At 41.4% G+C, this 21,944-nt stretch overlaps 1 protein-coding gene across 2 annotated transcripts in view; it reads left to right on the forward strand.

The window, feature by feature from the left end:
• The window catches only part of Kap3 (kinesin associated protein 3), a 107,576-nt gene that overhangs the window by 50,983 nt on the left and 34,649 nt on the right, over positions 1 to 21,944 (forward strand). For both annotated transcript variants that reach the window (XR_011391008.1, XM_070079748.1), the window contains exons 6-10: positions 7,101 to 7,277; positions 9,135 to 9,323; positions 12,677 to 12,839; positions 15,173 to 15,273; positions 15,865 to 16,086. Coding sequence is in view for 1 of the 2 variants with exons in the window: in XM_070079748.1 (XP_069935849.1) it covers positions 7,101 to 7,277; positions 9,135 to 9,323; positions 12,677 to 12,839; positions 15,173 to 15,273; positions 15,865 to 16,086 (852 nt within the window). In the remaining variant the exon portion in view is untranslated. The remainder of the gene's footprint in view (positions 1 to 7,100; positions 7,278 to 9,134; positions 9,324 to 12,676; positions 12,840 to 15,172; positions 15,274 to 15,864; positions 16,087 to 21,944) is intronic.

Here is a 21,944-nt window from a genome sequence, read left to right on the forward strand (position 1 = left end):
TGTCTGTAATCATGCAAATACAAATTTTTCATTATCAATTATTATTATTTTTTTAATTATTATTAATTTTTTTTTTCTGTCAATTGGGGGGGATATGGCCCTTGTAGCCCCCTTTCCTCTGGCTGCGCATCTAAAAATTCAAAACGTTACCAGAAAGGAGTCATATACAGAACTTTTACCATAGATTAGGTTAGTGATTTGGGCTACGAATATTTTACTAATTCATCCTCCTTGATCTCCAATTTACTTAAACAGAAATCATACTGAGTCCAAGAACAATGCACAATGGTGTTTATATTGCTATTTTCATAACTAAACTAATCATTATGTTTTGCATGATATATGGCTTACCACCATAGATAAGGACATGAGAATTAAAGAATGCAGGGACAATTTTCAGTTTCACCCAACCAACGATTTTCTGATGTGGCTTATGTGTTTCTGGGGAAATATGTAGTAAATTAATTGATGTTCTACATCACTTCCGTCGCAACTTGAAAACTAAGCATTTGCGACGGAAGTGATGTAGAACATCAATCAATTGAGATCTGTTATTGAAATGATAAAGACTTAAAGACAGGACAAAGTGCTTTTAAAACCTACAAACGGAAGTCAGTTTGCGTTTTTAGGTTTTTCTTTATAGTATTTTTACCAAAAATGCGTCTTTACTGGTTCATGCGTCTTTACTGGTCAAGTAACCCTATCAGGTACTTCCCTTAACATTTAGAGGCAAAAACAAACATTTATCCATACACATCAATGTCTATCAACAACACTTCAGTTAATTTGTCACAGTACAAGTCTAGATAACGTGTAATTACTACAGAAAATTGGAGAGGAATCTCCCATACTTGCCCATTAGCGGGAAAACACAGCTGTTCTGATGTAAACAAAGGCGTGTTGAGTGTTGCCATCTATGGTTAGGTTTATTTATTTTTATTTTATTTTATTTCATTATTTATTTTTGTTTTGATTAATTTTTAAAAATCAATTTTACTTTCCAAACACTTGAATGTTTTAGGTAAGGACCCCTTTGCACTTGCACCATGTGCGCAGTCTTGGATGACCTCCTGAACCCCTTGGACCGTGGGGCCCCCAAATGCGCGGGGCCCTAGGCAAATGCCTAGTTTGCCTATGCGGTTAATCCGGCCCTGGCCAGAAGTGATATCTTGTATGAGAGCCAGAAGTGATATCATGTATGAGAACCAGAAGTGATATCATGTATGAGAGCCAGAAGTGATATCATGTATGAGAGCCAGAAGTGATATGTATGAGAGCCAGAAGTGATATGTATGAGAGCCAGAAGCGATATCATGTATGAGAGCCAGAAGTGATATCTTGTATGAGAGCCAGAAGTGATATGTATGAGAGCCAGAAGTGATATCATGTATGAGAGCCAGAAGTGATATCATGTATGAGAGCCAGAAGTGATATCATGTATGAGAGCCAGAAGTGATATCATGTATGAGAGCCAGAAGTGATATGTATGAGAGCCAGACGTGATATCATGTATGAGAGCCAGAAGTGATATCTTGTATGAGAGCCAGAAGTGATATGTATGAGAGCCAGAAGTGATATCATGTATGAGAGCCAGAAGTGATATCATATATGAGAGCCAGAAGTAATATCATGTATGAGAGCCAGAAGTGATATCTTGTATGAGAGCCAGAAGTGATATCATGTATGAGAGCCAGAAGTGATATCATGTATGAGAACCAGAAGTGATATCTTGTATGAGAGCCAGAAGTGATATCATGTATGAGAGCCAGAAGTGATATCTTGTATGAGAGCCAGAAGTATTAATTTCACAAGTATGTAGTCTTTCTAGTATTAAGTAATTTAACTGAAAATTACTTATTGCTGGTTTTTCATTTATGTAATTTCTCCAGTACTTAGTGGACTGTGCAATTAGGCAAGTTATATTTTGTGCAAATGGAGCAAAAGCTAATTTATGATAAACATAACCCAATTAACTCAACTTCATCTATCCTAAAATTTAACTTCTAATCTAGGTTAAGTTGAGTTATGTTTGATTCTCTCTTTTTCTTGGGAGTTACCAAGCAAAATCTTTTTTGCTTGGTAACACCAGACACAAACATCTCTATGACATTCCCCGTGTCCGACTAAACCTTTACAAAAATTCAAAGTATGTCAAAGGCCCTAAAATCTGGAACACCCTACCTGAAAATTCTAAAACTGTAGACACATTCATCACCTTCAAAACTACCATCAGAAAACATCTTATCTCCCTGATACACCCCGTCAACTAACTACATGAATACCACCTGGTGGTTCACACTTACACTCACTCACCCATTTGACCATAAACAGAAATATCAATCTCAATCTCAAAATAATGAATCTTAACTAGTCATAAGTTGGCCTGTGATACTCCAATACTGAAACTATGTATTGTGCCAAAACAAAAGCATTCACATTGCTAAACTCACAAACTAGTATTTAGTCACTTAGCCATAATACCAACTTACCTCATAATTTTGTAATATTTTAAACGTAAGATGTAATTTAAGTCTGCCCGAAATGCCTAGCCATGCTAGGTGTTCTAGTGGTACACTCGTAATTATTATTTTACTACATGTAAACCACACAATAACCAAATTCTGTAAACTCAGCATTGTAATCCTTATAGAGAATAAACTTTGAATTTGAGTTTGGGATATTGGCAGTTTGGAGGGATATGTTGTACATAAGAACATAAGAAAGGAGGAACACTGCAGCAGGCCTGTTGGCCCATACTAGGCAGGTCCTTCACAATTCATCCCACTAACAAACATTTGTGTATCTTTATACATATATGCTTCTAAACTGTTGTATTCTGGGCACCTCTGCAAAAGCAGTGATAATGTGTGAGTGTGGTGAAAGTGTTGAATGATGATGAAAGTATTTTCTTTTTGGGGATTTTCTTTCTTTTTTTTGGGTCACCCTGCCTCGGTGGGAGACGACCGACTTGTTGAAAAAAAAAAAAAAAAAAATACTAAAAACACGAAATAGTTTACAGCGAAGTTTTAGCAGGTCACGTTTGTGTGGTAGAGTGCTGAGCTTTGTTTACATAAGGAGCTGTTCGTGTACCGAGCTTTCACTGTACCTGGTATCCCATGTGTTTATGAGATAAAAAATAGACACCAGCAATCCTACCATCATGTAAAGCAATTACAGGTTTCCGTTTCATGCTCGCTAAAGCAATTATTTACCAGTAATTTTAGTCTTTAGAGGTAGTAGGTTGGTAGACAGCAACCACCCAGGGAAGTACTACCGTCCTGCCAGATGACTGTGAAACAAAAACCTGTAACTGTTTTGCATGATGGTAGGATTGCTGGTTTCTTTTTCTGTCTCATAAACACGCTAGATAACAGGGATATCTTGCTACTCCTACTTACACTTTGGTCACACTTCACAGACACGCACATGCATATATATATATACATACATCTAGGTTTTTCTCCTTTTTCTAAATAGCTCTTGTTCTTTTTTATTTCTTCTATTGTCCATGGGGAAGTGGAAAAGAATCTTTCCTCCGTAAGCCATGCGTGTTGTATGAGGCGACTAAAATGCCGGGAGCAATGGGCTAGTAACCCCTTCTCCTGTATACATTTACTAAAAAAGAGAAGAAGAAAAACTTTATAAAACTGGGATGCTTAAATGTGCGTGGATGTAGTGCGGATGACAAGAAACAGATGATTGCTGATGTTATGAATGAAAAGAAGTTGGATGTCCTGGCTCTAAGCGAAACAAAGCTGAAGGGGGTAGGAGAGTTTCAGTGGGGGGAAATAAATGGGATTAAATCTGGAGTATCTGAGAGAGTTAGAGCAAAGGAAGGGGTAGCAGTAATGTTAAATGATCAGTTATGGAAGGAGAAAAGAGAATATGAATGTGTAAATTCAAGAATTATGTGGATAAAAGTAAAGGTTGGATGCGAGAAGTGGGTCATAATAAGCGTGTATGCACCTGGAGAAGAGAGGAATGCAGAGGAGAGAGAGAGATTTTGGGAGATGTTAAGTGAATGTATAGGAACCTTTGAACCAAGTGAGAGAGTAATTGTGGTAGGGGACCTGAATGCTAAAGTAGGAGAAACTTTTAGAGAGGGTGTGGTAGGTAAGTTTGGGGTGCCAGGTGTAAATGATAATGGGAGCCCTTTGATTGAACTTTGTATAGAAAGGGGTTTAGTTATAGGTAATACATATTTTAAGAAAAAGAGGATAAATAAGTATACAAGATATGATGTAGGGCGAAATGACAGTAGTTTGTTGGATTATGTATTGGTAGATAAAAGACTGCTGAGTAGACTTCAGGATGTACATGTTTATAGAGGGGCCACAGATATATCAGATCACTTTCTAGTTGTAGCTACACTGAGAGTAAAAGGTAGATGGGATACAAGGAGAATAGAAGTATCAGGGAAGAGAGAGGTGAAGGTTTATAAACTAAAAGAGGAGGCAGTTAGGGTAAGATATAGACAGCTATTGGAGGATAGATGGGCTAATGAGAGCATAGGCAATGGGGTCGAAGAGGTATGGGGTAGGATTAAAAATGTAGTGTTAGAGTGTTCAGCAGAAGTTTGTGGTTACAGGAAAGTGGGTGCAGGAGGGAAGAGGAGCGATTGGTGGAATGATGATGTAAAGAGAGTAGTAAGGGAGAAAAAGTTAGCATATGAGAAGTTTTTACAAAGTAGAAGTGATGCAAGGAGGGAAGAGTATATGGAGAAAAAGAGAGAGGTTAAGAGAGTGGTGAAGCAATGTAAAAAGAGAGCAAATGAGAGAGTGGGTGAGATGTTATCAACAAATTTTGTTGAAAATAAGAAAAAGTTTTGGAGTGAGATTAACAAGTTAAGAAAGCCTAGAGAACAAATGGATTTGTCAGTTAAAAATAGGAGAGGAGAGTTATTAAATGGAGAGTTAGAGGTATTGGGAAGATGGAGGGAATATTTTGAGGAATTGTTAAATGTTGATGAAGATAGGGAAGCTGTGATTTCGTGTATAGGGCAAGGAGGAATAACATCTTGTAGGAGTGAGGAAGAGCCAGTTGTGAGTGTGGGGGAAGTTCGTGAGGCAGTAGGTAAAATGAAAGGGGGTAAGGCAGCCGGGATTGATGGGATAAAGATAGAAATGTTAAAAGCAGGTGGGGATATAGTTTTGGAGTGGTTGGTGCAATTATTTAATAAATGTATGGAAGAGGGTAAGGTACCTAGGGATTGGCAGAGAGCATGCATAGTTCCTTTGTATAAAGGCAAAGGGGATAAAAGAGAGTGCAAAAATTATAGGGGGATAAGTCTGTTGAGTGTACCTGGTAAAGTGTATGGTAGAGTTATAATTGAAAGAATTAAGAGTAAGATGGAGAATAGGATAGCAGATGAACAAGGAGGCTTTAGGAAAGGTAGGGGGTGTGTGGACCAGGTGTTTACAGTGAAACATATAAGTGAACAGTATTTAGATAAGGCTAAAGAGGTCTTTGTGGCATTTATGGATTTGGAAAAGGCGTATGACAGGGTGGATAGGGGGGCAATGTGGCAGATGTTGCAAGTGTATGGTGTAGGAGGTAGGTTACTGAAAGCAGTGAAGAGTTTTTACGAGGATAGTGAGGCTCAAATTAGAGTATGTAGGAAAGAGGGAAATTTTTTCCCAGTAAAAGTAGGCCTTAGACAAGGATGTGTGATGTCACCGTGGTTGTTTAATATATTTATAGATGGGGTTGTAAGAGAAGTAAATGCGAGGGTCTTGGCAAGAGGCGTGGAGTTAAAAGATAAAGAATCACACACAAAGTGGGAGTTGTCACAGCTGCTCTTTGCTGATGACACTGTGCTCTTGGGAGATTCTGAAGAGAAGTTGCAGAGATTGGTGGATGAATTTGGTAGGGTGTGCAAAAGAAGAAAATTAAAGGTGAATACAGGAAAGAGTAAGGTTATGAGGATAACAAAAAGATTAGGTGATGAAAGATTGAATATCAGATTGGAGGGAGAGAGTATGGAGGAGGTGAACGTATTCAGATATTTGGGAGTGGATGTGTCAGCGGATGGGTCTATGAAAGATGAGGTGAATCATAGAATTGATGAGGGAAAAAGAGTGAGTGGTGCACTTAGGAGTCTGTGGAGACAAAGAACTTTGTCCTTGGAGGCAAAGAGGGGAATGTATGAGAGTATAGTTTTACCAACGCTCTTATATGGGTGTGAAGCGTGGGTGATGAATGTTGCAGCGAGGAGAAGGCTGGAGGCAGTGGAGATGTCATGTCTGAGAGCAATGTGTGGTGTGAATATAATGCAGAGAATTCGTTGTTTGGAAGTTAGGAGGAGGTGCGGGATTACCAAAACTGTTGTCCAGAGGGCTGAGGAAGGGTTGTTGAGGTGGTTCGGACATGTAGAGAGAATGGAGCGAAACAGAATGACTTCAAGAGTGTATCAGTCTGTAGTGGAAGGAAGGCGGGGTAGGGGTCGGCCTAGGAAAGGTTGGAGGGAGGGGGTAAAGGAGGTTTTGTGTGCGAGGGGCTTGGACTTCCAGCAGGCATGCATGAGCGTGTTTGATAGGAGTGAATGGAGACAAATGGTTTTTAATACTTGACGTGCTGTTGGAGTGTGAGCAAAGTAACATTTATGAAGGGATTCAGGGAAACCGGCAGGCCGGACTTGAGTCCTGGAGATGGGAAGTACAGTGCCTGCACTCTGAAGGAGGGGTGTTAATGTTGCAGTTTAAAAACTGTAGTGTAAAGCACCCTTCTGGCAAGACAGTGATGGAGTGAATGACGGTGAAAGTTTTTCTTTTTCGGGCCACCCTGCCTTGGTGGGAATCGGCCAGTGTGATAATAAATAAAAATAAAATAATAAATTTTAGTCTTTGTCTAAATTTGCCCAAAATGTTGTGCATACTATGTGTGTTTTAAATTATTATACTGTACTTGTGTATAATGTTTTTGAATGTACAGGATATGTATTTATTTTTTTATAAATCTTGCTATACAAGACTGTGTAATAAGGGGGTTTCTTGCAGTACTGTCATCCATTAAGTTCTTCAGAAACTTTGTTGTATGTTATATTTTCCTTTTTGAAAGTTGGTAGTGAAGTAAGTTGGCTGACATTATTTACATTTTCTTAGATCGGGTCACTGTGCATGGACATTATTGATGGGGAGTTGCAACGGACAGATCAGTACCGTGAACAATTGACCAAGAGGAAGAAAGGTGGAGAATTGGCTATTGATCCAGCCAAGCTGCAGCAGGACTATGAACGCAACCTTAAAAAGTACCAGACTGTTGTGGAGAAGCAAGATCAGGTAAGTTATTGTTAGTCTGCCAGCCAGTCCTCTTTATCACAGACATATTTTGCTCTTGTAAAGACAGTTAAATAGGAGCCTGATGAAGGTGCTTTAATCAGTGAAATCTGATGTAGTTATGTCTACTTCATTCACTGGCTGCTTGCTTTTCTTTGCACAACAGAAATTTTTATTACCTTTATCGTATATGTATTGGTATTTTTTCATTGTTGTATATTATACTTGGTTATTTTTATGGATAAGGGACAGTCTAATCTATCCAAGAAGTTTGCTACCAACTGTATGTGTGTGTTAATCGACTGTTGTGGGTAGCATCCTAAGGGGTAAGATTAATAGTTCTCCCATTATGAGACACACTGAGGGCAAATTTTTAGGTCTTCAGCTTGACTGCAACCTTAAATTTCATATCCATCATACAGCCAAGAAGGTCTCCAAAACAGTAGGCATCCTATCTAAGATAAGGTACTCTATACTCCAAATGGCACTACTTACACCGTACCAATCTCTAATCTTCCCTTAACTCATCTGTGGTATTTGTGCTCGGGGATCTACTATGACTAAGCACCTTAAACCATTAAGCCTTTGGGGGTTTCGGCTGTACTAGTACGGCTTACACCCCAGGGTTTTTGACGTACTAGTACGCCTAAATTCTAGCGCCCTCAAATCTAGTGAGAGAAAGCTGGTAGGCCTACATATGATAGAATGGGTCTATGTGGTCAGTGTGCGCAGTATAAAAAAAATCCTGCAGCACACAGTGTGTAATGAGAAAAAAAAATCTTTGACCATGTTTTTGGAATAAAACAGCGACTTTGCACTGTATTTTCGTATGGTATTTATTGTTGTATTCTAGTTTTCTTGGTCTCATTGTATAGAATGGAAGACATATTACAGAAATTGAGATGATTTTGACTGGGTTTACAATGGAAAGTACCTTGAAATTGAGCTCAAAGTAGCAGAAATGTTCAATTTTTACCAAAGTTCAAAAGTAAACAAATCATGCCAAGTGTCCAATACACATCAACTGGTGAGTCTAATATTCTTTCACATGTATACATGTATTACTGTTTGCAAAAATGATTTAGGAGTTCTGGTTAGCAGCAATCTGAAACCAAGACAATAGTGCATAAGTGTTTGCAATAAAGCTAGCAGAATTCTTGGCTTCATATCAAAAAGTATAAATAATAGAAGTCCTCAGGTTGTTCTTCAACTCTGTATATCTTTGATTAGGCTTCATATAGATTATACTGCATAGTTCTGGTCACCGTATTACAGAATGGATGTAAATGCACTGGAAAATGTACAAAGGAGGATGACAAAGTTGATCCCATGTATCAGAAATCTTTCCTATGAGGATAGATTGAGGGCCCTGAATCTGCACTCTCTAGAAAGGCCTAGAATTAGGGGGGATATGATTGAGGTGTATAAATGGAAAACGGGAATTAATACAGGAGCTGTATATACTGGGCTAAACATATCTAGCCTAGACAGGACTCGGAGCAGTGGCTTTAAGTTGGAAAAATTCAGATTCAAGAAGGATATAGGAAAGCATTGGTTTGGTAATAGAGTTGTGGGTGAGTGGAACAAACTCCCGAGTACTGTCATAGAAGCTAAGACTTTGTGTAGTTTTAAAAATAGGTTAGATAAATACATAAGTGGTTGTGGGTGGGTGAGTTGGACCTGACTAGCTTGTGCTACTAGGACAGATGCTGTGCTCCTTCCTTAAGTGAATGTGACCTAACCTGACTAGGTTAAGGCATTGGCTTAAGCGGTGGGAGAATTGGACCCGCATCGCATGGGCCAGTAGGCTTGCTGCAGTGTTTCTTCTTTCTTATGTTCTTATATAACTTTATTGACCAGGTGCTACGAGTGTGCACATACCTTCTCTTAAACATTGCTGAAGATGTGCGCGTTGAGGAGAAGATGCGCAGGAAGAACATAGTTGGTCTTCTCGTGCGCATGCTGGAGCGCGACTCCACAGATCTGCTCTTATTGGTCGTCTCGTTCCTTAAAAAACTCTCCGTCTATATGGAAAATAAAGATGACATGGTAAATTACCATTTTAACTTCATTGGCTCTCTTAGTTATAGTTGATGCTTTACTAATAACACTAAGTGGGTTATTAGTGTATTGTTAAACTTCATTAACATTATGAGGATGATAAGTTTACTCTCTAAGTATTATTACAGTTTTTCATTATTTTTTGCTTTATTTTCTCATAATACTATATATCTTTGTAATATATATTTGATTTCCTTTACATAATGCTTACATTTATTTATTTATTTATTTATTTATTTAATGTCTTTGCAAACAATACATTGAGATTGTGTACAGGTCTCCCTCAACATTCGCGAGGGTTAGGGGATCAAGAGCCTCGCGAATGTTGAAAAACCGTGAATGTTTGGTGCCCCAATATATTGTAGGGAAATATAATACAATACTGCTTCCTTAACTTGTTGAACTGTGAACAACCATAAAATACATGAAAACGTCATAAACTGTACTAAAAATATACATGTTATGCTTTAATAACATGTATGTTATTAAATACCACAGACTCCACCATTGCCTCCACCAATACCTCCACCACTTCCTCAACCACTGTGAGTCCCTACTACCCTCCCTCCGACCCCCGCAACTGGCAGCCAGCCCTCCCACCACTCAGTGTGGTGAGTGTTTTGTTTGTTCATTATTTGCTATTAAACTACAGTATAAATAATGTAAACCCATTCATGACTGCATATTGGAATGGCTATTCGGACAGGTATTGGACGGTGACATCATGTGTTTACTCTTGAACACAGCAAAGAATCAAGCATTTCTGCTACTGCTAATAATAACAATAGTAATAATAATAATAATAATAATAATAATAATAATAATAATACGATATAATTGAAGAAGGAAATTGTACAAAAATACGAGGGAGTGGTTGACACATCGTCAGTGTGGCTTTGTTTATGTTGGAGTGAACATTAGTCTCCCTGCTCTTCCAAACATTTCACAATAATTCAGCAGTTGAGGCAGTGGTATTTAATAACATATATGTTATAAATAATAATAGTACATATTATTAATAACATGTATTATTATTATTAATAACATGTATGTTATTAAATACCACTGCCTCAACCGCTGCCTCAACAGCTGCCTCAATCGCTGCCTCAACAGCTGCCTCAACAGCTGCCTCAACAGCTGCCTCAACAGCTGCCTCAATCGCTGCCTCAACAGCTGCCTCAACAGCTGCCTCAACCACTGCCTCAATTGCTGCCTCAACAGCTGCCTCAACCACTGCCTCAATTGCTTCCTCAACAGCTGCCTCACCCACTGCCTCAATCGCTGCCTCACCCACTGCCTCAATCGCTGCCTCAACAGCTGCCTCAATCGCTGCCTCAACCACTGCCTCAATCGCTGCCTCAATCGCTGCCTCAACAGCTGCCTCACCCACTGCCTCAATCGCTGCCTCAACAGCTGTCTCACCCACTGTCTCAATCGCTGCCTCAACAGCTGCCTCAATTGCTGCCTCAATCGCTGCCTCAACAGCTGCCTCACCCACTGTCTCAATTGCTGCCTCAACAGCTGCCTCACCCACTGCCTCAATCGCTGCCTCAACCACTGCCTCAATCGCTGCCTCAACAGCTGCCGCAACCACTGCCTCAATCGCTGCCTCAACAGCTGCCTCAACCACTGCCTCAATCGCTGCCTCAACAGCAGCCTCAACAGCTGCCTCACCCACTGCCTCAATCGCTGCCTCAACCACTGCCTCAATCGCTGCCTCAACAGCTGCCTCAATCGCTGCCTCAACAGCTGCCTCAACAGCTGCCTCAATCGCTGCCTCAACTGCTGAATTATTGTGAAATGTTTGGAAGAGCAGGGAGACTAATGCTCACTCCAGCATAAACAAAGCCACACTGACGATGTGTCAACCACTCCCTCGTATTTTTGTACAACTTCCTTCAATTATATCGTATTTATTATTATTATTATTATTATTACTATTGTTATTATTAGCAGTAGCAGAAATGTTTGATTCTTTGCTGTGTTCAAGAGTAAACACATGATGTCACCGTCTAATACCTGTCCGAATAGCCATTCCAATATGCAGTCATGAATGGGTTTACATTATTTATACTGTAGTTTAATAGCAAATAATGAACAAACAGAACACTCACCACACTGAGTGGTGGGAGGGCTGGCTGCTAGTTGCGGGGGTCGGTGGGAGGGTAGTAGGGACTCGCAGGTGGCGGGAAACTTGAATATGATTTGGCGGCTGGGAATTTGGTGGCTGGGAATTTGGCGGTTGGGAATTCGCGAATGTGTGAAGCCCGCGAAAGCTGAAAACGTGAATGTTGAGGGAGACCTGTATATACAATAGTGGGTTGTATACAAAGAGAACCTCTATTATGCCTTGGCATTATGGGCCAACTTAACATTATTGACTTACAGTCTACTTAACACTAAGGATTATATCATAGTTGTACAGTAGGACAGTAATTATTTCATAGTTGTACAGTAAAATATTAATTATAAATGAATCAAAATTTGTATAATACAAAGATATACGTATTTATATTCTAAAATGCTTTTGTGAAAAACAATGATTCAATTATATTCCTGTCAACAATGGATAAAAGGTTCAATGTGATTGTTTCAGTTATTAATAAAGATAATCATTTATTCTCTCAGTAAAGTTAATAATAAAGCTAACATGTTGGATATTTAAAGTAAAGTTATAGGTTTAAAGAAATAAGTTCTTTTCATTTTCTGAATAGTGATAGTATTATTATTATTCTTAATACTATTATTATTATAATTATGTGTTATCCTTTATATAATGAAGACATTAAACCATGTGAGGTTCTGACACAACATTATTTTCTCTATATAATGAAGACAATGCAGTGTGCAAATTCTGACAAAACATTATATACAGTAGGGCCAAAACTTACCATTGTACTAAAGTTGTCAGTGCAAAACCTCATAACCCAGGGCCTCATAAGTCAGGGCCCTACTGTACTTTATTACATAAATTTTCAGTACAAACTTAGGCTTCATATTTAAATATTTTGCATAAAAAATTTCAGTTGTTTCCTCTGAATTTTGTTTTGAAGTACAAATTTTGAGGCAGTTCATTTCTTAATCTATATATGCACTGTCCACAGGCTGATCTGAACAATACTTTTGTAAATGCACTGTTTCCAGACTGCTCTGAATGTTATTTTTGTAAATTCACTATTACCAGGCTGATTCCAACATTATTCTCATAAATGCATTGTCACTAGGCTGTTCTCAATATTATTTTTGCAAATGCATTGTCACCAGGCTGTTTGAGCATTATTTTGCAATACACTGTCCTCAGGCTGATCTGAGCATTATCTTTGTATATGCATGCTTCTCAGGCTGATCTGAACATCGTGGAGAAAGTGAGTCGCCTGGTGAGCACTAACAACAGCGACTTGGTGAATGTGACGGTGCGGTTGCTGCTGAACTTGTCATTCGATGCCGGAATGAGAGGCAAGATTATTAAAGTGGGTCTCCTGCCCAAGTTGGTTGCTCTTATCTGTAAGTACCCTACTGCCTTCATGATGATGATGGTTTTTGTTACAGGCATACCTCGCTAATGTGGCGCTCGCGTTAGGGTGCTTTCCTAATATGGCGCTTGTTAGTTATATTCACATTTACTATTTTTGGTGATACAGCTGACTTTGAGCCGAATCGAGTGAGTTGAAGTCTCAGATGATGAAGCTCCACTATGCCATTCAGCCTTCCTTCAGTAATTACCTCTTCTAAAAGGTTCAGTCACTTAACCCTTTCAGGGTCCAAGGCCCAAATCTGGAGTCACGCACCAGTGTCCAAGAATTTTCAAAAAAAAAATTTGTTATTTTTTCTTATGAAATCGTAGAGAATCTTTTTGTGAAGGTAATAAAACAAAAAGTACGAAATTTGGTGGAAAATTGACGAAATTATGCTCTCGCGAATTTTGATGTGTCAGCGATATTTACGAATCGGCGATTTTGCCGACTTTGACTCCCATTTTAGGCCAATTACATTATTCCAATCAACCAAATTCTTAGCTATTTCACTAGTATTACTTCTATTCTATCGATTGAGCACAAGAAATCGCCAAGTCAACTGTTTCAACTACAAAATAAAGTGATCGGAAATTGTTAATTTGGCCAATTTAACACAAAGTTCAAAATATTCCAATTTCAAAATAGGCTCCAGAATGAACAATGTAGGCATTCCTGGCACTAAACTAACATTTCCTCTGTTCATTAGTTATGTTTTGAGGCTTTACAAATAAATTCCATTTTGATTTTTTATTCACATAATGAATTTTTATTCACACCAAAAAATAGAAGATTTACTCTTATGCAATACTGTAATAATTGTATAAATATCATCACCGTATTTGTGAATGTATATTAGACCCACCAGCTGACGTGTATTAGACGTGTGAGGTCGTTTGTTTACTCTTGAATATCGGCAAAAATTTAACATTTCTGCTACTTTGAGCTCAGTTTCAAGCCATTTCCAGTGCTAAAACCAATCAAAATCATCTCTATTTCTGTAATATGTCTTCCATTCTATCAAATGAGACCAAGAAATCGCAAATACAACTATAAAAAACATACGAAAAAACACTGCAAAGTTGCTGTTTTAATCGAAAAATCATGAATTCATTTTTTTTCTCTCATTATACACAGTGTGCTGCAGGATCTGTTTTATGTGGTGCACACATACCACATAGATGTATTCTCTCATATCTAGGCCCAAATGTACCACTCACAGTTTATCAGAGTGAGCTGAGCTCATGGCGTAGATCTACGGTTTGGACCCTGAACGCAAAGCCGTAGATCTACGGGACGGACCCTGAAAGGGTTAACCCCTAAACTGTCCAAACGTAGATCTACGTTTTTTTTTTACATGCTTTCAAATGGGGAAAATCAAGGTCGCAGCGCTGTGTGTGTAAACGTAGATTTACATTTGGACAGTTTAAGGGTTAATAAATGATAGTGTAAATATGTTTTAAGGCTTTTATATGCACGGGTAAATGAAAAAAAGGCTGTGATCTGCTTGATATTAGTTTCGAACCTAACCTGCCGTATTAGTGAGACATGCCCTTAATGTTATTATTATTACTGAGGCCAAACTTGTATGTATGGAGGCATAATAGTGATGGATGGGTATTGTATGTATGGAGGTATAATGGTGATGGATGGGTATTGTATATATGGAGGTATAATGGTGATGGATGGGTATTGTATGTATGGAGGCGTAATATAAAGTTTTAGCCAACAGCTGTAACATAAGAACATAAGAATGGAGAAACACTGCAACAAGCCTAAAGGTCCATACTTGGCAAAACCTTCACAAATCTAATTCCTCTCAAATATGGCTGCAAGTCATTCCAAAAGCTACCCATGGTTTAGATTTAAAATGTTTACCTGCCCTGCAGCTTCTTCAGTTGAATGCAGAGATAAATTACACTTGTGGAGACAGCATTGGTGGAGAACGAAGTAGATAAGTGGGGAGGGAGTTTGATGTCATCAGTCTATCACTCTAGGTGCAAGGTGATCAGTCACTTAGCTAAGTGACTGATCATCTTGCACCTAGGGTAATAGACTGATGACATCAGCTACCTCTTCATTTCATCTACTTCGTTTACCACCATTGCTGATGTCTTCAGGAGTGTGATTCATTGCCGTATTCAATTGATGAAGCCTGTAGCTCAGATGAAACATTTTGCCAATAAAAAGTCATGAAGTTGCATATGTGTCTTACTTGTTTTAATGTTCAGACAGTGAACCTTGTGTGTTATCTGGTTCTGTGTCAGCAGTTCATTATTTTTGTTTTTACTTGTACAGTCACTGATGTTATTGAATATGTTTCAGGTGAGGAGCGTCACCAGCAGGCAGTGTTAGCAGTACTCTACCACCTCAGTGTTGATGACAAGTGCAAGTCTATGTTTACTTACACTGATTGTATCCCCATGGTGAGTCAAGTTTATGTTCTGTGCTGATTGTATCCCCCATGGTGAGTCAAGTTTGTTCTCTACTGATTGTATCCCCATAGTGAGTCAAGTTTGTTCTCCTATATTGATTGTATCCCCATGGTGAGTCAAGTGTATGTTCTCCTGTGCTGGTTGGGTCCCCATGATGAGTTAAGTTTATATTCTCCTATACTGATTGTATCTTTCATGGTGAGTCAGTAATGCTTGTCACACTTATTGTGAGTCATATTTATTGTTGACTTTACTGAATACTCTTAACATTAAAATGTTTAGAGCTCTAGTTTAGTAAGGAAGCACATTTTCATTTAGGTTTTGTGTAATAACATACAAATATTTTTTTACAGTGGTCTTCAGGATACACAAATGTTAAGCACACAGGTGTTATAGGCACAACATGGAGACACATTTAAATATTTGATATAAATTTAAGAGCTGCACAAATTATTCTTCAGGAAAAGCTCCACATTGAATAAATGAAAATAACGTATCACCTAAGAGTTTTGCTTCACTTACACATCCTTGGAGTCTGCTTGTCAGAATGTGATAATAGTTATTTTTTCTTTTTTGTTTTAGGTGATGAAATTAGTATTGAACTCCGCAGGGCCTCAAGTTCCCTTAGAACTGATGGCTCTGGCGGTCAACCTGGCGGCTAATAAGCGCAACGCTCAGCTGGTGTGTGAGGGAGCTGGTTTGAAGTTGTTACTGAAGAGAGCACTCAAGTACCGGGATCCACTGCTCACTAAGATGATTAGAAACATTGCTCAGCATGAAGGACCAACTAGAGCTCTCTTCACAGTACGTATCTATGTACTTGATAGCCATGTTTTATGCATAAACTTTTTTGCTGTCTTATCCTACCTTACTGTTATCCTACCTCAGCTCCTTTCAAAGCTCAGGTATGCTACCATTCCCAGAGATGAAATCCACAATAATTGCCTAACATTTAGGCACCTATTTAATACTAGGTGAATAGCAGCACCCCATCCAAATGTTTCATATTGTAAAGTAACACGTAGAGTGGACACACACGTGACCATCAGTGACTGTCCTCCAACAACTGGACCAGCCAACATAAAGGTGCCTTACAGCAGTGTTGTAGGCCCTCTACTCTTCTTTATCTATCTCAGTGATCTTTCTAATACCTTACAAGCACTTAGACCAATTCTTTTGTAGACGATACAACTATTTTTATCTCAAATGTAGATCTTGGGGGGGGGCGGGGGTAGAAGGAGCAGAACAGAGCACAGCACAGCACAGCACACCATATTTCTAAGAAAGTTTCTGATACAGTGGGCATACTCTCAGCTTTATGCAATGTATCTCAAACATTGTTACTAAATCTGCACTTTATTTATAATCTATCCTTACCTCACTTACGATGTGTACATGGGGATCCATAGCAGTTAATCACCTAAAAACCATTGTTACTCAAGAGAAATCTGCTCTGCTGCTAAAATGATCACTCAATCAAGTTGTGGATAACACACAACCTTCCCATTAAAATGTTTAAATTTACTCCACATAGAAAGTATCCTCAATGACTACTATGTTTTCTCTGCATACAGGACACTCAGCACAAACATTAATTCTGAATTCAAACATTACTAGGAAAACTGCAATAGAACATACACGCTACAAGAAACAAGCGTCTCTTTGATTTACCACTTGTTTAATTTTAAAGGCCTAAGAATATGGAGACTCTCTACAGGGAAATGCAAAAAGTTTCCAATTCATCAGCTTCTTCAGTAATAAGGAATTTATTTGATTCATTCACTGATGTTGTCAGAAGGTCACTACTAGCCTCACATTTTGACAGCTCTGTTACTAATGTACAGCTTGCTACTAGCTACACACAAATACAGGAAGGCCTCTTTTTACAGCACTTTGCTTTACAGTGTTTCACTAATGCAGCAGTTTTTACAGCACTTTGCTTTAGTGTTTCACTAATGCAGCAGTTTTTACAGCACTTTGCTTTAGTGTTTCACTAATGCAGCAGTTTTTACAGCACTTTGCTTTACAGTGTTTCAGTAATGCAGCAGTTTTTACAGCACTTTGCTTTAGTGTTTCAGTAATGCAGCAGTTTTTACAGCACTTTGCTTTAGTGTTTCAGTAATGCAGCAGTTTTTACAGCACTTTGCTTTAGTGTTTCAGTAACGCAGCAGTTTTTACAGCACTTTAGTGTTTCAGTAATGCAGCAGTTTTTGGTTATACTGTTCTTGTTGTATTCAGACTTTCTACAGTACATATATTTACTTACTATAAGCAGAGGAAGAAAATATTTTAGGGTAATTGTATTTACTGTTTGTGCAGTTTTTAGGTTGACTTTTATTGTTAATATATGACAGTGTAAACATGTTATCAGACTTTTATGTGCATTTAAAAGTGAAAAACAACGATGTTTCTTTTTACAGTGATTTTTGCTTTACAGCGGCAGCCCAGAACCTCACCTGCTGTATAAGCAGGTCCTCCTGTACAGCAGTAGCCCAGAACCTAACCTGCTGTATAAGCAGGTCCTGTACAGCAGTAGCCCAGAACCTCACCTGCTGTATAAGCAGGTCCTCCTGTACAGCAGTAGCCCAGAACCTCACCTGCTGTATAAGCAGGTCCTCCTGTACAGCAGTAGCCCAGAACCTCACCTGCTGTATAAGCAGGTCCTGTACAGCAGTAGCCCAGAACCTAACCTGCTGTATAAGCAGGTCCTGTACAGCAGTAGCCCAGAACCTCACCTGCTGTATAAGCAGGTCCTCCTGTACAGCAGTAGCCCAGAACCTAACCTGCTGTATAAGCAGGTCCTCCTGTACAGCGGCAGCCCAGAACCTCACCTGCTGTACAAGCAGGTCCTCCTGTACAGCAGTAGCCCAGAACCTAACCTGCTGTATAAGCAGGTCCTCCTGTACAGCAGTAGCCCAGAACCTAACCTGCTGTATAAGCAGGTCCTCCTGTACAGCAGTAGCCCAGAACCTAACCTGCTGTATAAGCAGGTCCTCCTGTACAGCAGTAGCCCAGAACCTCACCTGCTGTATAAGCAGGTCCTCCTGTACAGCAGTAGCCCAGAACCTCACCTGCTGTATAAGCAGGTCCTCCTGTACAGCAGTAGCCCAGAACCTCACCTGCTGTATAAGCAGGTCCTCCTGTGCAGCAGTAGCCCAGAACCTCACCTGCTGTATAAGCAGGTCCTCCTGTACAGCAGTAGCCCAGAACCTCACCTGCTGTATAAGCAGGTCCTCCTGTACAGCAGTAGCCCAGAACCTAACCTGCTGTATAAGCAGGTCCTGTACAGCAGTAGCCCAGAACCTCACCTGCTGTATAAGCAGGTCCTCCTGTGCAGCAGTAGCCCAGAACCTCACCTGCTGTATAAGCAGGTCCTCCTGTACAGCAGTAGCCCAGAACCTCACCTGCTGTATAAGCAGGTCCTCCTGTACAGCAGTAGTCCAGAACCTCACCTGCTGTATAAGCAGGTCCTCCTGTACAGCAGTAGCCCAGAACATAACCTGCTGTATAAGCAGGTCCTGTACAGCAGTAGCCCAGAACCTCACCTGCTGTATAAGCAGGTCCTCCTGTAGAGCAGTAGCCCAGAACCTCACCTGCTGTATAAGCAGGTCCTCCTGTACAGCAGTAGTCCAGAACCTCACCTGCTGTATAAGCAGGTCCTCCTGTGCAGCAGTAGCCCAGAACCTCACCTGCTGTATAAGCAGGTCCTCCTGTACAGCAGTAGCCCAGAACCTCACCTGCTGTATAAGCAGGTCCTCCTGTGCAGCAGTAGCCCAGAACCTCACCTGCTGTATAAGCAGGTCCTCCTGTGCAGCAGTAGCCCAGAACCTCACCTGCTGTATAAGCAGGTCCTCCTGTGCAGCAGTAGCCCAGAACCTCACCTGCTGTATAAGCAGGTCCTCCTGTGCAGCAGTAGCCCAGAACCTCACCTGCTGTATAAGCAGGTCCTCCTGTGCAGCAGTAGCCCAGAACCTCACCTGCTATATAAGCAGGTCCTCCTGTACAGCAGTAGCCCAGAACCTAACCTGCTGTATAAGCAGGTCCTCCTGTGCAGCAGTAGCCCAGAACCTCACCTGCTATATAAGCAGGTCCTCCTGTACAGCGGCAGCCCAGAACCTCACCTGCTGTATAAGCAGGTCCTCCTGTACAGCAGTAGCCCAGAACCTCACCTGCTGTATAAGCAGGTCCTCCTGTACAGCAGTAGCCCAGAACCTCACCTGCTGTATAAGCAGGTCCTCCTGTACAGCAGTAGCCCAGAACCTCACCTGCTGTATAAGCAGGTCCTCCTGTACAGCAGTAGCCCAGAACCTCACCTGCTGTATAAGCAGGTCCTCCTGTACAGCAGTAGCCCAGAACCTAACCTGCTGTATAAGCAGGTCCTCCTGTACAGCAGTAGCCCAGAACCTCACCTGCTGTATAAGCAGGTCCTCCTGTACAGCAGTAGCCCAGAACCTCACCTGCTGTATAAGCAGGTCCTCCTGTACAGCAGTAGCCCAGAACCTAACCTGCTGTATAAGCAGGTCCTCCTGTACAGCAGTAGCCCAGAACCTAACCTGCTGTATAAGCAGGTCCTCCTGTACAGCAGTAGCCCAGAACCTAACCTGCTGTATAAGCAGGTCCTGTACATCAGTAGCCCAGAACCTCACCTGCTGTATAAGCAGGTCCTCCTGTACAGCAGTAGCCCAGAACCTCACCTGCTGTATAAGCAGGTCTTGTACAGCAGTAGCCCAGAACCTCACCTGCTGTATAAGCAGGTCCTCCTGTACAGCAGTAGCCCAGAACCTCACCTGCTGTATAAGCAGGTCCTCCTGTACAGCAGTAGCACAGAACCTCACCTGCTGTATAAGCAGGTCCTGTACAGCAGTAGCCCAGAACCTCACCTGCTGTATAAGCAGGTCCTCCTGTACAGCAGTAGCCCAGAACCTCACCTGCTGTATAAGCAGGTCCTCCTGTACAGCAGTAGCCCAGAACCTCACCTGCTGTATAAGCAGGTCCTGTACAGCAGTAGCCCAGAACCTCACCTGCTGTATAAGCAGGTCCTCCTGTACAGCAGTAGCCCAGAACCTCACCTGCTGTATAAGCAGGTCCTCCTGTACAGCAGTAGCCCAGAACCTCACCTGCTGTATAAGCAGGTCCTCCTGTACAGCAGTAGCCCAGAACCTAACCTGCTGTATAAGCAGGTCCTCCTGTACAGCAGTAGCCCAGAACCTAACCTGCTGTATAAGCAGGTCCTCCTGTACAGCAGTAGCCCAGAACCTCACCTGCTGTATAAGCAGGTCCTCCTGTACAGCAGTAGCCCAGAACCTAACCTGCTGTATAAGCAGGTCCTCCTGTACAGCAGTAGCCCAGAACCTCACCTGCTGTATAAGCAGGTCCTCCTGTACAGCAGTAGCCCAGAACCTCACCTGCTGTATAAGCAGGTCCTCCTGTACAGCAGTAGCCCAGAACCTCACCTGCTGTATAAGCAGGTCCTGTACAGCAGTAGCCCAGAACCTCACCTGCTGTATAAGCAGGTCCTCCTGTACAGCAGTAGCCCAGAACCTCACCTGCTGTATAAGCAGGTCCTCCTGTACAGCAGTAGCCCAGAACCTCACCTGCTGTATAAGCAGGTCCTCCTGTACAGCAGTAGCCCAGAACCTCACCTGCTGTATAAGCAGGTCCTCCTGTACAGCAGTAGCCCAGAACCTCACCTGCTGTATAAGCAGGTCCTCCTGTACAGCGGCAGCCCAGAACCTCACCTGCTGTATAAGCAGGTCCTCCTGTACAGCAGTAGCCCAGAACCTAACCTGCTGTATAAGCAGGTCCTGTACAGCAGTAGCCCAGAATCTCACCTGCTGTATAAGCAGGTCCTCCTGTACAGCAGTAGCCCAGAACCTAACCTGCTGTATAAGCAGGTCCTCCTGTACAGCAGTAGCCCAGAACCTAACCTGCTGTATAAGCAGGTCCTCCTGTACAGCAGTAGCCCAGAACCTCACCTGCTGTATAAGCAGGTCCTCCTGTACAGCAGTAGCCCAGAACCTCACCTGCTGTATAAGCAGGTCCTCCTGTACAGCGGCAGCCCAGAACCTCACCTGCTGTATAAGCAGGTCCTCCTGTACAGCAGTAGCCCAGAACCTAACCTGCTGTATAAGCAGGTCCTGTACAGCAGTAGCCCAAAATCTCACCTGCTGTATAAGCAGGTCCTCCTGTACAGCAGTAGCCCAGAACCTAACCTGCTGTATAAGCAGGTCCTCCTGTACAGCAGTAGCCCAGAACCTAACCTGCTGTATAAGCAGGTCCTCCTGTACAGCAGTAGCCCAGAACCTAACCTGCTGTATAAGCAGGTCCTGTACATCAGTAGCCCAGAACCTCACCTGCTGTATAAGGAGGTCCTGTACAGCAGTAGCCCAGAACCTCACCTGCTGTATAAGCAGGTCTTGTACAGCAGTAGCCCAGAACCTCACCTGCTGTATAAGCAGGTCCTCCTGTACAGCAGTAGCCCAGAACCTCACCTGCTGTATAAGCAGGTCCTCCTGTACAGCAGTAGCCCAGAACCTCACCTGCTGTATAAGCAGGTCCTGTACAGCAGTAGCCCAGAACCTCACCTGCTGAATAAGCAGGTCCTCCTGTACAGCAGTAGCCCAGAACCTCACCTGCTGTATAAGCAGGTCCTCCTGTACAGC

This window comes from Cherax quadricarinatus, unplaced genomic scaffold (genome assembly GCF_038502225.1).
Source record: "Cherax quadricarinatus isolate ZL_2023a unplaced genomic scaffold, ASM3850222v1 Contig12, whole genome shotgun sequence".
In the NCBI taxonomy this organism is placed as follows: domain Eukaryota; kingdom Metazoa; phylum Arthropoda; class Malacostraca; order Decapoda; family Parastacidae; genus Cherax; species Cherax quadricarinatus.